The following is a 16,307-nucleotide window of genomic DNA, read 5'->3' as shown; positions in this document are numbered from 1 at the left end:
AAGTCTCCCCAAGCAGAGTCTAAGTTCTTGGAGTAGGAAAGGTTGTGCCCTGTCCCTGAAATATATCTAGTTTAGATAAGCACAGAATCTGACATGGGACAGGCATTTAAGAAATACTATTGAAGACCCAAAACCCTTGATTAATTTCTTGAATCCCCTTGCTATTCACAACGGCAAATGATAGGAGTATATATAGACGCACACACGCACACTTTTTTAGTGGGGTAAATCTATATATGACATAAACCTCATATTTTAACCATCTTCAAGTGCGCAGCTCAGTGGCATTAAGCACATTTACAATGCTGTGCAACCCCCACCACCGTCTACCTCCAGAACTTTCTTTTTATTTCCCCAAACGAAACTGCACCCATGAAACACTAACTGCCCACCCATCCGCCAACCCCCGACCCCAGGCCCTGACAACCATCATTCTACATTGAGTCTCTATAAATTAGTACTCTAGATCATTCATAGAATTAGAATAAAAAATATGGGACACTCCACGAATCTGCATCTCATACTTGTGCGGGAGCCACGCTCATCTTTCCTGTATCATTCCAAGTTTAGTACCTGTGTAGCCAAAGTGAGCACCACAGAGATACTTTTGAAACCCCCTAAAACTTCCTTACAAATTATTAGAGTGGTCACTGAGAACTAAAGCGTTTACCTAGTGAAAGCTCAGTGGGAACAGCAAAGTTAGTTTTCTCTTTATTTAACAAAAGTTGTGTGATATGAGGAAAATAGTACCTATTGAAAAATGATAGCTGTTAACTATGACTATTAACAAAGTTTCATATATAAAAATTTTAGAAAGCTACTTACTGGTGTTATTGGAAACTTATAAACAGCAAGAAGCAGATATTATTTTGTCATTGCCCTTAGGCGCAAAAAAGTTTAATATAATAATAAAGAAAGGTCACATTATGAATGACTAATATTTTTAAGTCCAGCTACATGTATGATAGCTTTCTTACAGTGTCCATCACATCAAAAAGGGCATGTTTGGCCGCTTTTCTTTATATCAAACATAATGATTTTCATTTGAGAGTAAAACCATTTTAATTCTTTCAAGGCTCAGTAACCATCAACAAAATAAAGACAGGTTTTTGAAAAGAATGACTAATTTAGAATTTCAAAGAGATATCTCTCTTTCCACCTCCCACACCCTGTGCCCGAAATCTGGAATGTGAAATTTGGGTTGCTTCTAGTTTCCTAAATAAAAACAGTATGAAATGCTACTAAATATAATCATATTAATATGATATGTTCCCTTTTGTACCCCCAGCTCATGCCCCAGGAAGTTCCTTCATAACTTGGCAAAGCTTTGGAAGCTGTAGCCTTTGAGCTCTGCTTCACTATCACAGCCTCTGAAAGAAAAGAAATGAATAGTTTGCCAAGGCCAGGCTGGCTCAGGCTATTGCTTGTGAGAAGCATGAAACCCGCAGCTGCCGCTTCTTCTGTAAGAGGATAACGTCTCTGATCTCTATTAGCCCTACGAGCAGCTTTATCAAGTTCAATGGTAAAGAGGAAGCTGAACACATAGTTCCTCCATCTGCTCTCAAGAGCTGGGCAGACTCATCTTAAATGCTACACAAAGCAAAAGTAAAGATACAGAGATGTGTATAAGCAGTCATTTTTTGCTGTTTCCAAGAAATAAATAGGACTTAATTCATGCTTTCATGACGCATGTACATGACTGTTTATAAAAAAATCAAAGACCCTAAATAAGCTATTTTGAACCTACTGTCTTAGGTCAATGGATGTGTCAACAGGGATTGAAATAAAGTAACAACCTGGTCTTGGTCCTTTGACCATCTGTTTCTCACTCCAAGTCCAGAAGGTTCTTTCTGAATGGTGTTTTGATTTATATGGAGTCATTATTCCTTTGGACACCTGCCTTATAATTTGAAACAAGTTAATACATTGATCACCTATTTTTGGGACGATATTACATCCCACTGCCTATGACCTGCTTTCTAAAGTAACCATAGTACCTATGATAGGAGGACATTTAACCAACAGTAATGGGGCTTATTTGGCAAATACACTGCAGTTGAACAGCAAGGTGCAGATTAGCATTCCTTCCAGACTGTCTTGTATGGGAACCAAACCTATTCCTTTCATTCCCACTTAGTCTTTGTGGAAACTTATTTCAAAATTAATCTCAGTTGAAATGTATTTCTGGAGTCAGGGTGGCAAATATCACTGATTTTTATTCTCTTCTTTTTAAATATAAACCTTGCAGGCAGTTGCTTGTGGGGGAAAAAAAAAAAAAGCCAGCTCTTGTCCCAGTCTAAGATCACTGGCTGTTCACAAGATGCCACAAAAATAAAACCAGGACACATCTGCTGCGGGGTTCCATGCCAGGAAGTAGTCTAGCAGCCACTGCTGTGGTCTGACTTCACTCCCCAATCATTTTAGTTAGGATTCCTTTTTGGCTTTTGATTCAAATTACAGGGCCATACGTAAAATCTGGTGAGTTAATGGGGAAGAAAAATAACCCAGGACTGCACTGAATCATCACAGAAATCACCAGAGCTCAGTGTGGGAGGCATTGCCTCAGGTTTCACCCACATGGTGGAAATGCCTACACACACTCAAAAAAAGAGAATGGCATGAAAAACAGACGAAACTACTGATTTGTCCCAGCCATGATTCAAGGAAAAGCTCACAAAGACATTTGCTCAAATCTCATCAAAATTTAGATTAATAAGTGACAGTGTGCTAAATCAATTTTTCTGCCACTTCTAAATATTAGCCTTCCTAAATAAGATCAAGTGGAATAGTCTTATAGTGGATATGTGTTCAAATAGTTACAGTGTTATAAAAATTACGTTAAAAAATTACAATTTTTTTGCAATCTCCACCCACCCTATTTTTTTTTAATAAGTAAGGGGAAAAAGACCTTAAAATTCATATGGAAAAGCAAGAGACCCCAAATAGTCAAAACCATCTTGAAATCTTGAAAGAAGAATCTAGGTAGAAGATTTTCCTGATTTCAAAACTTTCTACAAAGCTACAGTAATCAAAACAATGTAGAACTGTAATAAGGACTGACACATAGATAAAATAATAGAACTGAGAGTTAAGAAATAAACCCCCACATCTCTGGTCAACTAATTTTAAACAAGAGTGCTGTGACCATTTAAGGCAGAAAGAATAGTCTTTTTCAGTAAATATTGCTAGAACATGTGATATCCAAATGCACAAGGATGAAGGTGGACTCTTACTTCACACCACATATAAAAACTAACTCAAAATAAATCAAAGATCTGTCAGACTTAAACTATAAAACTCTTAGAAAGAAACACAGGTATGAGTCTTTTTGATCATGAATTGGGCAATGGTTCTTAAATACTAAAACTCAAGCACCAACAAACAGCTGATATTGAAGTTGATCACAATTTTAAAATTTTGTGTGTTCAAATGATATGAAGAAAGTGAAAAGGCAACCTATAAAAGGAAAAAAAATATTTTCAAATCATATACTTGTTAAGAGTCCATTATCTAGAATATACAAATAACTCTTACAACTCAATAATAAAAAGGCAAATAATCCAATTAAAAAGTAGGCAGAAAGTTTGAATAGCTGATGCTTATTTATTTAGATAGAAAAAAATAATCCATAGTGAGCCACTGCAATCGCATAAAGTGAACAATATGGTTGATATTTAAGTCATCTAATGATTATAAGTATACATTTGGATCACAAGAAACAAGAACAATATACCACATGGATTTATATATATCAATGTCTGTAATTTGTCTGCCAGAACGAGAGATGATGCTTATTTGTGTTAAATGAAACTTTTAGTATTCATTCTTCCTAGAAAGTATATTCTTTTAAATATTGTTAAAGAACTGACTTTCCTTTTAAATTATGGATTAGAAATTCAGAAAATATCTATTTGCCAGAAGAGAAAACTATAGACATTGTTCAGAAAAACTGATGTTATTTCACACATAAATTACATCAATAATTAACGTGACGTGAAATGTGAACTTTTAAAGGACCTTATTGATGATGTCCATAGATTATCTGGATGACACATACACTATATCTCTAGATTCAATACTTAAACTCCTAAAAAAAAAAGAAGATGGCTTAAATGTCATATCAAAAAATGTACAGAGAGCACAAAATGCACACAAAGCGCTAAACCAGACACTGTGGAGGAATGAAATACTTAAGGGCTGTAACCCCCTGAGACTGTTTATAGACCAGTTGGGTCTGAAGTATAAACTCATATGAACTCCCTGGTGTAGACACATCAATCAATGCCTTGCTGTTTAGACATATGAACATGGCAGTCAAAGCATCAGAAAACTCGGGTGCTATTGTCATAATATACTTTCCAATTATGAAGATTAAAATGCTTATATGTAGGTTCACTTAACAACGTTTTTTTATTTATAAATGAGTTTCTTTGATACCACAAAAGACCTGCAAAGCCAAAGCATTCTTAAAGAAGAACAAGGCTGGAGGCACATGCTCCCTAATTTCCAACTATACTAAAAAAGCTATAGTAATCAAACAGTATAGTACTGGCATAAAAACAGGCACATAGAGCAATGGAACAAAAGAGTCCAGAAATAAATTCACACACAGATGGCCAATTAATTTATGACAAAGGAGCTAAGAGTATACAGTGGGAAAAAGCCAGTCTCTGTAATCAGTAATGTTGGAAAAACGGGACAGCAACATGCAAAAGAATGGAACTGGACTATATTATCTGACACAGTACACAAAAGTTAACTCAGAACGGATTAAAGACTTGACTGTAAGACCTCACATCACAACATTCCTAGAAGAAATGTAGGTGGTGAGCTCCTTGACATGGATCTCGGTATTGAATTTTTGGATCTGACTCCAGAAGCAAAGGCAGCCAAAGCAAAAATAAATACGTGAAACGACATCAAACTAAAAAAGCACAGCAAAGGAAATCAACACAACAAGAAGGCGTAGTACTGGATGGGAGGATTATATTTGCAAATCATATGTCTGAAAGGGGGTTAATATCCAAAATACATAAAGAATGCATACTACAACACAACAGAAAAACAAAAACAAACTCATTAAAAATGAGCCAAAGATCTCAACAGAAATTTTCCCAAAGAAGACAGAAAGATGGCCAACAAGCATATGAAAAGATGCTCAACATCACTAGTCATCAGAAAAATACAAATCAAAACCATAAGAAGCAGCGTTGGTACAAATGTGCAGAAAAGGGAACATGTGTGCACTGTTGGTGGGAATGGAAATTTGGGCAGACACTACGGAAAACACCATGGGGGTTCCTCAAGAAATTAAAAATAGAGCTAACATATGATCCAGCAATTTTACTTCTGGGTTTCTGGGTATTTATCTGAAGAAACAAAAACAGTACTTCTAAAAGGTACATGTATCCTGATGTTCATTGCAGCATTACTAGCAACAGCCATGATATAAAAACAACCTACGAGTCTATTGATGGATGAATGGATAAAGAAGATGTCACACACACACACACACACACACACACACACACACACACACACGAATACTACTCAGCCATAAAACAAATAAAATCTTGCCATCTGTGACAACACAGATAGACCTTGAAGGCATCACACTAAGTAAAATAAATCAGAGGAAGATGAATACTATATGATCTCACTCATACGTAGAATCTAAAAAACAAAACAAACAAAAACCAAGCCCATAGAAGCAGAGAACAGGTTGGTGGTTGCCAGACTGGAAGGGCAGGTGACACGGGTAAGGAGGTCAAAAGGTACAAAGTCCCAGCTGTAAACAAGTAACTCAGGGGCATGCACTGTACAGCCTGGTGACTGAAGTTAGTACTGTTTTACCTTTTTGAAAGTTGCTCAGAGAGTAGAGATCAAAGTCCTCAAACGAGAAAAAAAAAAGTGTAACTATGTGTAGTGATGGATGCTCACGGGTGATCCTTTCACAGTGCCCACAAATTCTGACTCATGTCGTATGTCAGACTAATACAGTGCTATGTCAGTTACACCTTAATTTAAAAAGATAAAATAAAATTAGTTGTCCTATTTTGGAAGAGTTAACTGTCTTGCTATCAGGGGACAATATGCACTTAGAGGTAGGAGAACAAACCTTGGTCACACCTATAATTCAGGTAACAATACTGCGGGAAGTATGAAAAGGAGCATCGAGACTCTTGTAAAACCAAAGAAGAAACATGTCTTTGGTAATTTATGATATAAATAAATGTTCTTGTTTCCAAATACTTAAATCAGCTGTAAAATATAAAATCTACACTTAAAAGTAATTTCTTATGAAAAGCAAAGAATAAAAGCTCTTTATTTTTACAATTTCTTTTCTTGTTGATATCATTCCTTGACTAACAATGAAACATAAGGATACTTTCAAATTCTCCGCAGTAATGAATGCTCCATTTTGTTGATCTGGCTAGTGCTGTAAATATTCTATTTTAGACATAGACTGCTTTGAATTCATTACATCCCCAAACCAATAGGTTTATTAGGAACAGAGAATGGAAACACTGTTCTTGAAATCAGCATGCTGTGTTTTCTCCCAAGGAGGAGAAAATTGTATCAAGAGGCCACAGTCAAATGTAATAAGAAATTCTAAGCATTTGTTCATTAGCACAAGTTCCTTGATCTCCTGCCACATATTTCAATTCTACCCCATTCATCATAGATTTGTTCTGCCAGAGATCCTTCCAACATCTGGTTTATAATAATTCATGTTTTTATTAATTTTGAATGCTAAAAAAAAAAAAAAAGAGAGAGAGTAAGGAACAATTATGCCTTCCACCTCCTTTCCTTCCTTCTGCCTTTTCCATAAATTGGCTCTTAACACATTCTGTGAAATAGCTGTCTCTGAATTGAGAGCTACAGTATTTTTAGCCTTGAGGTAGCTGCAGAATGAAGCACTTTGATAAATAACCTCGGTGCCAATAGAAAAAGGGAAACAGAATCCATTTAGCATAGATTTAAGGAAGATTACGAAGGGCAAAAAGTCCAAACATTTTGGAACAGCAATTTGACAAAGCAAAGGTTGAGCCAAACAACAGAAGAAACAAAGGGATTCTGTCTTTCTGAGGGGTTCAGAGGTGATTAAACAAAGACCATGGACATTGAAGAGGAGGTATGTTTTCTTTAAAATAATGATTCTATCATTTGCTGATCAAAAAAGCTACTTAAAGTGAATAAGGGGATTTTTTCCCCTTTAGAAACAATGCCTTAAGCCTTCTTTGTAAGAAAACTTCATAATTTGCATGCAAATAACTTTTGTTTTGAAAAGAAAAACATTAATAAATGACTGTACCTGCACATAGTAATTCAAATTTTACTGAAAAATTATTAACAAAAGGCAGGTTTCTATAAAACAGCTTATAGGACAGTTCTGATGATCCACACTTATTAGTGAAGTATATGAAATGAATAGCCTTAGATTGTGGTGGTCAAGACAGTCAAACCAGACAAAATCAAGTGTCAGAGTATGTGACTTGGACAGATAACCAAGTAACAGAAATGTCATGGATATGACACACAGCAATGTTAGAAAATGTTATTAATTTACAGCCCTTAGAACTTTGGTTTTATTCTTTATTTTGATGGTTTTGCCAACTGCACCCATTTTTTAAAATGACTTTATTTATTTGTTTTAGAGAGAGGTGAAGGGAGGGAGGAAGAAAGGGAGAGAAACATCCATGTGCGGTTGCCTCTCATGCACCCCCAACTGGGGACCTGGCCTGCAACCCAGGCATGTACTCTGATGGGGAATCGAACCGGCAACCCCTTGGTTCGCAGGCTGGTGCTCAACGCACTGCGCCACACCAGCCAGAGCCCAACAGCACCCATTTTGTTAGCTTGATCAAATACGGCTTCAGAGAATGCTGTGGCTGTGGAAAGATTGGTTTTGTGCCACGCTGTGCTCGTGCTAAGGAAGGAGCTTAGGATGGATCTTTATGATTGCAGAGTCCGCCTGATCAGCCTAAGAAGTATCTACCCTGCAGTCTGGGGAGAGGCCTCTTAGGCTGCTTCAGCCTTGCCTGTGATTACTATAAGACCTAGAAAGCACCAGGTCCTCTGCCAGATCCTGAGGACGCAAAGATGACCAAGACATGGCCTGGAAGAGCTCAAAGGACGGAGGGGCTGGAGGACACGCAAACAGATAATTAAGTACCAACTGGAGTGTTACAACAAGTGGATACACAGTGCTTTAGACACAGAAGGTAAGGAGAAGAAAATTCTACCTGACAGGAGAATGGAGAGCATACGGAGCGTGAATTTCAGACTTGTGCAAACCTTGGCTCCAACTCCACTTTCATCATTTTAACTGTCTCTTAAGGGCAGTTCCTGATCTCCCTCTAGGGTCCTGTAGGTATCACTGAATTCACCAGCGTTGTCATTAGCTCATGTGTATGCATTTGTGTGAATTACAGGAAAGCCCCGCTTCCAGTGGATATGGCCCAGGGCTACATGGATGCATTGTGAAATGAATGTCAGCCCACTATTTCCCCCCCAAAATACATCCCTACATTATGGCCCTGGACCGTAAGGGTGAACTTTCATAAAGAATTTGGACCATCAACAACCTCAGTGACAGACACTCATTACTTTGCTACTTGGCTGTCACTCAAATGCCAGCTCTTCTCTCCTGTTCTCTGTGCAAATTAGTTTATAGGAGCATGGACATTTCAGTTGAGTATTGAAGGATGCTTCTCAAGCAAGAATGAACCATGTATAGGATTTACTTGCGTTTAAGCTGGGAACTTGGGCAGCCCAGAGAGGAAGAATTTGGGTAGAAGGGGGCCATGGTGCCACAAGAGGCAGGATGAGTAGAGCTGGGAGCCTTGTGAAAGTCATGAAGGAGGGACAAGGGTCTGAGCTAGGCTAGAGGATGTACAGAGCAGGGATTCCACAGAAATACAAGGGGCCGAATATAGATGCCTGCGGATTTATAAGAAATCATGGGAGAGGAAGAGGGCACCATGGGCACATATAGGATAACTGGGAGAACTCATACTTAAAATTGTAGAACGAGTAAATTTCAAGAATAATGAATGAGTTCTTTATACACACATTGAAAAATGTGTGAAGAACAGTGGAATATATCACTGGGACTCAATAGACAGGCTATTAGACCTATGAATTTGGGATTTACTGGAGTTAATAGTAAAGTTGTGTAAACAGAATACTGATGGTTCCTGTCTTCTAGTCTGTTACATGCTATTGTTCCCACTAATTTGATGGTAATTCCCACTCTCGCTCTTCCTTCTTCCTAGTGTGGCTAGCATCCTCTTTATTAACCCACAATACAGAATTCTATCCTAATGGGAGCATACATTAACCACAGCAGATATACCTATATCACTAAAGATACTGGCAGTTCCTTAGACTGGTCAAACACTTCATCTCAAGAGCACTTATTACCCTTATTTAATTAAATGACTGTATTTTTCTCCAGATGTTTTACTGCATTAAACACATCCTAATTGCCTACATTTATAGGCACAAACTTTTATACAAAAGGCATGCATTTATAGGTACTTTCAGATCTTGTCCTTTTGCCAGTGGCTCTGAATTTTAGCATCTTTCCTATTTGCACAAACCGACTCTAAATTTAAAGTTTGATTATATACATAAAGGCAGATAAACACGGGTCTGACTAATGACAAAGCATTTAATCAGAAACTATTTAAATGCACAAGATATAAACTAAAAGAAATCTGTGAAGATCCGATTTAGAAAGTAAGCTAAGAAACACCTTCTATCATGGCAAATTTCAAACATAAACAAAAATAAAAAGAAAACTACAAAGAACTTCCAAATACCATTCAGCTTAAATAATTAGCACCCACGCGAATCTTATTTCAGGTATTTTTAAACGTTCCTTCAAATGAAGAACAACTACAGAAGGCAACTAAAAACTCAATCTATAAAAGCCACTCTCCCCAAGGAGTTCTTTCTTCTTTAGCTTTGTTAGAAGCTCAAATGGTGCACACATCTAATTAATGGAAGTCTTTACTGCAAGCTTCTCCTTCTTCTGGAAACAGCCATTTAAAAATGAAGGCAAGAAGGATTTTTAAAGATTATCTTAGGATTTGGTGTCTAGTATACTGACAATGACAAAAATATTAAATAACATGCCGTTAATCCAACGTAATAGTTGAGTGTTTAAAAAAAAAATTCCCATGATTCTAATAATGGGGGTGATTCCAATGATTCTAATGATCCTCCCCTGTCACTGAGATCTGAAGCTTACTGTGTTGCCCTATTCTTAGGCATTTTGCAACACTCCAGATATTTGAATCACCATCTGTTCTGTAGAAGTATGACTCATCAGTGGCCACTGTTTTAGTACTATCTTGCTGAATAAAAAGTGCTGATAATTTAATTAGAAAGAGTCGACCATAATTATGGGGTGAGAATGAATTATTATTGGTCATCAACTTTCTAGTCCTTTGCAATGGCTTATTCCTCTACGGTTTGGGATTACTGTCAACACCTCAATTAAAGTCACATATACAGGAAAATAAGCTTGTTAGGAAAGCTATAAGGCAAAGATATATTCATCTAGAAGACCTGAGCTTCAGTTCATTAAGGATGTGACGATTTCTTTGATTTTTGTCCCTTCTACAACTTATTGAAAGATTTTCTTATACTCACTTAATATATAGTATTTTAAGGGTTCCTTACAAATTTCTATCCTACAAATACATCTAACAAGAGTATTCAGTTCTTGGATTGTCGGGGAAGGGGGGTGCTGGGCGGAGGGGAGCAAAGGGGAAAAAATTGGAACTATTGTAACAATATAATCAATAAAATATACTTAAAAAAAAAAGAGTATTCAGTTCTTGAAGAAACGTAGTAGTGGAAAATTAAATGGAGATCACTCTCTTCAATCCATGGCTCTACTGACTATCCTAAGAACTTGCTCAACACTTAGTTCCCCCCTTTTGAAAAACAGCTTAGATGATACAATTTCTTTTCAATGCATGTAACTTGAAGTATGCTTGATTACGTTTGCTAATAACACAGTACCCATCAGACCATCATCATCTGATACATGTCTAACACTTGATGGATAATAATGCAAACAACATTTACACAGCAATCCTATAAATTAGAAAAGAAAGCGTAGAATAGCTTTGGCATGAAATGTAAAAAGCAAGCCAAGAAGTGGTTTGGGCAACTGAAAAGAGAACTTCTTAGAATGGGTCTACCCATCTACAACATCCTGGCTGTTCGGATTTCAGATAACCTGCATATACAGAGAGAGACATACCACATACATATTGCTTATTTGCTGAGAGTTTATGCGTCAAGTCTCCAGGGTTACATACGTTTCTTTTATGTTGAAAGATTCACTAGTATAATTGCCATCTATATGCTTTTGTGAAGTAAAGTTAAACAAATATGGGCCTTTGGGGGCTTTGTGAAAAATTATGTTATGTGATACTTTACTCCCTTCGCCAGGAAAAACAGCGATGGCAGAACTTATATGAAATATTAAAGATGTCATTGGGACAATTAAAGACATAGAAGATAGTGGGCACACATGTCAATTTCCTGGTTTTGAAAATGTATTATAGTTTGTAAGATGTGACCACTGAGGAAGGTGGGTGATATATACAGGGGACTTTGTATCATATTATGTTTCTGACTTCTTATGAATGTATATGACTATTTCAAAATGAAAGCTTCATTAAAGATAGTGGGCACACTGTTTAATTAAGTTTAAACAACAATGTGGTTCAGACAATTATCATGGCTATTGTGGGCAGGAGGGTGGGAGAAGGGTCCCCAGAAAGATGTGAGTTACTTAATATAACAATAACCTCAAGGTCATACGTCACAGTTTTGTGCTTTTGCTGTGCTACTTAGGATGTGTGTGACATAGGCAAGTAAGATTTTAAATTATAAGTGTGAGTTCCTTCATCTATGAAATGGGGATATAATGCCACTCACAGCTTACGATAATAAAGCACTAGAAGATTAAAAGATGAAAGGTTGTCTTCATTAAACTGCAGAGTACCAAAGCACCATAGGTGATATTTACAAGATGGAAGAAAACTGTTGACAATTAAAAGCCAGAAAATGACTCATCATTGCACAGACAGACCATAAGCCATCTCCTCCCACTTTTATATGTATGAATAGTTAAGACCTGATGCAATTGTTCAGGTGAGAGTTCCATTTCCCAGTTTCATTTCAAAGGAATCTGCCCTTTTCCTTCCACATTCAAGGACACTGGTGATTGCTGATGCACATGAACTCATTCTCTGACTTTCTCCTACAGGAGCAAAATACATGGATATCATTGAAACAACAGCTTACTTACCAACTTCATCCTGGATCTCCTCGGCCACCGCAGGGACATTGTAGAGCAGGGACAGAGACTGGTTCATGCGCTCGTAAATCACACGGAGGTGTGTCATAACCTGCATCAAAGGTGACAGTCCCAGTAAAACATCTCTGGAGCAAAGAAGTTATTTTCCTTACCAAGCACTACAGACAGATACAAACTTCAAAATGAAACTGACACAAAACACTGCTGAAACTTTTAACCCGAAAGGGCGTCCTTATTTTCCTCCTCCTCCCACTTTTTCTCTCACTTTAGAGCGGCTTTAAACTTCCCATTATAGTGCATGTTTGCAACCATAAAATACAGAGCCAATTAAAAAGATCGTGCATCCAACTCTGGTTCTTAATAGTAAAGTCCCTAAATAACCTCTGATGTCCTAATTACATTTCTTTGCAAATTTGTAAATAAATGAGAATATATTTTAATTTGACTAGATACTTCATGAAACAAAATATAGATATATTTTAAATTCTTCTATTTAGAGAAATGTACAGTTTCAGATTTCCAGAAGTAGATGCCAGCTGTCAATCTTTGGGGAATGGAGAAGCATAAAACATTTATTATAGGACTGATAGGTTCACATTATGCTCAAGCTTTGTGAGTTCTTATTGCCTACCACAATTTAGTTGAACCAATTTTAGAGGTTTTGCTATATATATACACCTCTTGTTTTCTTCATTTTAGTCATCAGAGATTTAAATGGTTCCTTTAAGAATCAGTAGCAGTACACACTGAAGATTTTTTTGTATTTTTAATTAATAATTCAGAAATTGACAAACCCCATGTTGATCTAAGCCAAGCCTTCAGAATTTACCAGGTATTAAAGAGTAGCTGCATAGCACCCATATGTATTCTGGGAATAATGAAAGATCTGACGCAAAGACCAAGAACGCCGGCTGCAGATGATCACAACTCTGTACATACCTGGGACCGGATCTGAGCAGCTTTCTTTGGATCCACCATGCGTACGTGTTCAAAATGCTTTAGGGTGTGCTGTCTGTCTTTCTGTTCAGCACGGACATACTTCTTTAGCATGTTGAACACATGACGAGGCTGTGGGGGAAAAATGGGACAAAAAGGTCAACTTTGTGCAAAATATTGCTTCTTCCAATGGCTTTAGGTCAGAGGTCCCACTCATTCATCCCCTGGTGTGAAAGCACTGCCAGTCCTCTTTGCAATTCTCCATTCTATACATTAAACTCAGTGCTTTGTTAGTGGGCCATTATTTAGTCCATGCGTCACTTTTCATTTCTAAAAGATTATTTAATATTTGACACAGGATGACTGTCCTCTGTAATCAACATTTTTTTCTTAAATAGCAGCATTTTGCTCTAGAAGGGGAGTTGATTTTGGATCTGTTAGATTTAAGTTAGGTCCTTCCTTTTCTCACCCAGATATACAGAGGCCTCCGAGGCCACAGTTCTATACACACAGTCTTAATGGTTATCGCAGTAGTAATGTTGCACAAACAATCCCACTACAAGTAGCATATAACAGTATAATAATCAAAATGAGGAAAATAATATGCAACTTAATCACTACTCATTTGTAAACCAAGAAATAACTGATAAGCTCTAAGAGACATTAAATTTTCCAACGTGAAACTTAATTTTACTTTGAAATTTAATTAAATTCTTCCTATGCTATTGGATTCTAATGCTTTTAGCAACAATTAAATTTCTTCTTAAGTGCTTCTATACTTTTCTAATTTGTTCCATTTGTATTCCAATCTTACTTGAAAATATTCATTCTCATTAAAAAAAAAAAAAAGGGACAAGACCTCTTCTGTCTTCAACAATTCCATCGATTATGTGTTTTTTCTTTCTTTTTTTTTTTTAAATTTATTTATTTGTTTATTTTATTTTTAGAGAGAGGGGAAAGGAGAAAGAGAGGGAGAGAAACATCATTGTGTGGTTGCCTCTCACTGGCGCCCCCAACTGGGGACCTGACGTGCAACCGAGTCATGTGCCCTGACTGGGAATTGAACCAGCGACACTTGGCTCGCAGGCCAATGCTCAATCCACTGAGCCACAGCAGCCAGGGCTGATTATGTGTTTTTATAGAATGATTTCCAAAGATACGTGTTTCTTCTTCATCAAAACAAAGAAAATTACTTATGGAAGTTCTTGTCAGGAACAGAGTTTCAGGCAGCTGGGTAAACTCAGTTATTCTTAAGTTATGAACCATGGGCACCTTGAGCATGTTTTAGAAGCCACAGAATTTATTCCCAGACACGGGAATGGGGTGGGGTGTGGAAGTTGCAAGAGCTTATGAGATATGACTCTTCTTCTCTTTTTTTGCTTGTTTAACTAGGGGCCACATCTCTGATGTTCCAGATGCAAGTGGTGTTCTTTCTCTGTGGTCCCGTGAAATGCTCTGCAAACCCCCATTATTGCACTTAACAAAATCTATTAAATTATTTACGCTTCTGACTACCCTCCTCAACTGTGAGATCTTTTAAGGCCCAGATTTGGTCTTTGTTTAACAGGAATCATGCAGTACACAGTGCCTGGCTCAGATAGGGTGCTCCTCTGTGTTTAGCATCTAGCTTAATGTCCTCCACAGGCCACAAGTAATACAATAATAAGAAAATAAATCTGCACTCATCTGCCTTACTTATTTCTTTATTCCTTTTTCATAATCTCAAAAAAGGCAGACATCAAAGCTTGAAACATAGCTTTTGACCACGCATCATCAGAATTCTCATTTGCACTGTGATATATGGTTGAAACTACAAAAAAAAAAAATCAGAATGGTCTTTTCAATCTTAAAAGTAAAATAGTAGGAGCTAACAATGGACAAACTACACTGAGAATATATATATATTTTTAAGTATACACACACACTTAAAAGATGATTAAACTTTGCATACACTAATTTGAAAAAGGTAATTTTTAAAAGATCAGTAGTTAAGGGCTATTTTGAACGTGAGGGATATTTTATATGCAGGGCTGTACAATCAGGATATTACATACCCTTCATGCTTGCTTGTTATTGAAATCAAGGCCTAAAAGCTCCCTCTGGTTCTAGTCCAATTATGCGTTCAAAGCTGGGGACTGAGAGGGCTGCAACTAATTGTATTTATTCATGACGTCCCTGCCCCTCGTTTACGCAGCGGACTGCCTCAATGCTCTCTCCGTTGCTCTACTTCATTTTTTCCCTTGAAAAGGCTTTATTGTTTGAATAATTTTTTTAAAAAAGAGCTCATATTAAAAACAGTTCAATTAAACATAAGGATTACTTTACATAACTTTCTTTCCTTCTATTTTTTCGGGGGAGGAATGGGGAGCAGACAGTCTCCTATCAATGTTTCTAATAAGGCGTTTTATCTTGAAGGGATGGTCATGACCGAGTGTGTGCACCAGGATATAACGGCTCCAATCTGGCCCAGGCATTATTGCATTAAGCTAAATCTAAACTTAGAGAGTGGGAGGCAATTTCTCTTAACTAACAACCACCACAAACACCTCCCATGTCCATAAGCTCATTATTAAGATAAACATCAACATGCATGAGTCTCACAATTATGTAAGCCTCAATTTGCTTATCGGTGAATGAAGACAGTATCTTTCATATAGAGTGAGCATTGAAAATGTTCTGTGTTAGTTCTCAAGCATAATGCTTAGCCCATGGCAGGTACTGAATACACACTTACATTTCTTCTACTCATAACTTGCTTCCATTCCCCCTCCCTTTTCTTTCTGCTAAACAGTACAGTTCAAAACTTATTGACTGCTAACAGGAATGAGACCATGTCTGAAGTGCTTTAGGCACAGTAACGCATCAAATCTTCACATCAACCCTAGAACAGGTCGGTTCAAAGACGAAGCAAACAAGGCACCGAGGACTGCCTATCTGGCTCCATGCGCAGTTACAGAGCTAGTCAGCGGTGACACAAGAACAGGTAGCCCAACTTGCTGACTCCAGAGCCTATTCTCCTCATCAC

At 37.3% G+C, this 16,307-nt stretch overlaps 1 protein-coding gene and 1 non-coding gene across 7 annotated transcripts in view; both read right to left on the bottom strand.

Moving 5' to 3' along the window:
- The window catches only part of APP (amyloid beta precursor protein), a 235,177-nt gene that overhangs the window by 45,742 nt on the left and 173,128 nt on the right, over positions 1-16,307 (bottom strand). For all 6 annotated transcript variants that reach the window (XM_090272616.1, XM_090272635.1, XM_090272642.1 and 3 more), the window contains 2 exons: positions 13,286-13,414; positions 12,338-12,437 (listed from right to left, as the gene is read on the bottom strand). In XM_090272616.1, coding sequence (XP_090128742.1) covers positions 12,338-12,437; positions 13,286-13,414 — 229 coding nt within the window. The remainder of the gene's footprint in view (positions 1-12,337; positions 12,438-13,285; positions 13,415-16,307) is intronic.
- Positions 488-594, bottom strand: LOC150020694 (U6 spliceosomal RNA). The gene has a single exon (XR_016513511.1). It is a non-coding gene; the product is annotated as a U6 spliceosomal RNA (small nuclear RNA).

The sequence above is a fragment of the Furipterus horrens genome, unplaced genomic scaffold (genome assembly GCF_987537825.1).
Source record: "Furipterus horrens unplaced genomic scaffold, mFurHor1.1.pri manual_scaffold_1, whole genome shotgun sequence".
Taxonomy (NCBI): domain Eukaryota; kingdom Metazoa; phylum Chordata; class Mammalia; order Chiroptera; family Furipteridae; genus Furipterus; species Furipterus horrens.
Note: the sequence above shows the minus strand (reverse complement) of the source record. Positions and strands in the feature narration are given on the sequence as shown.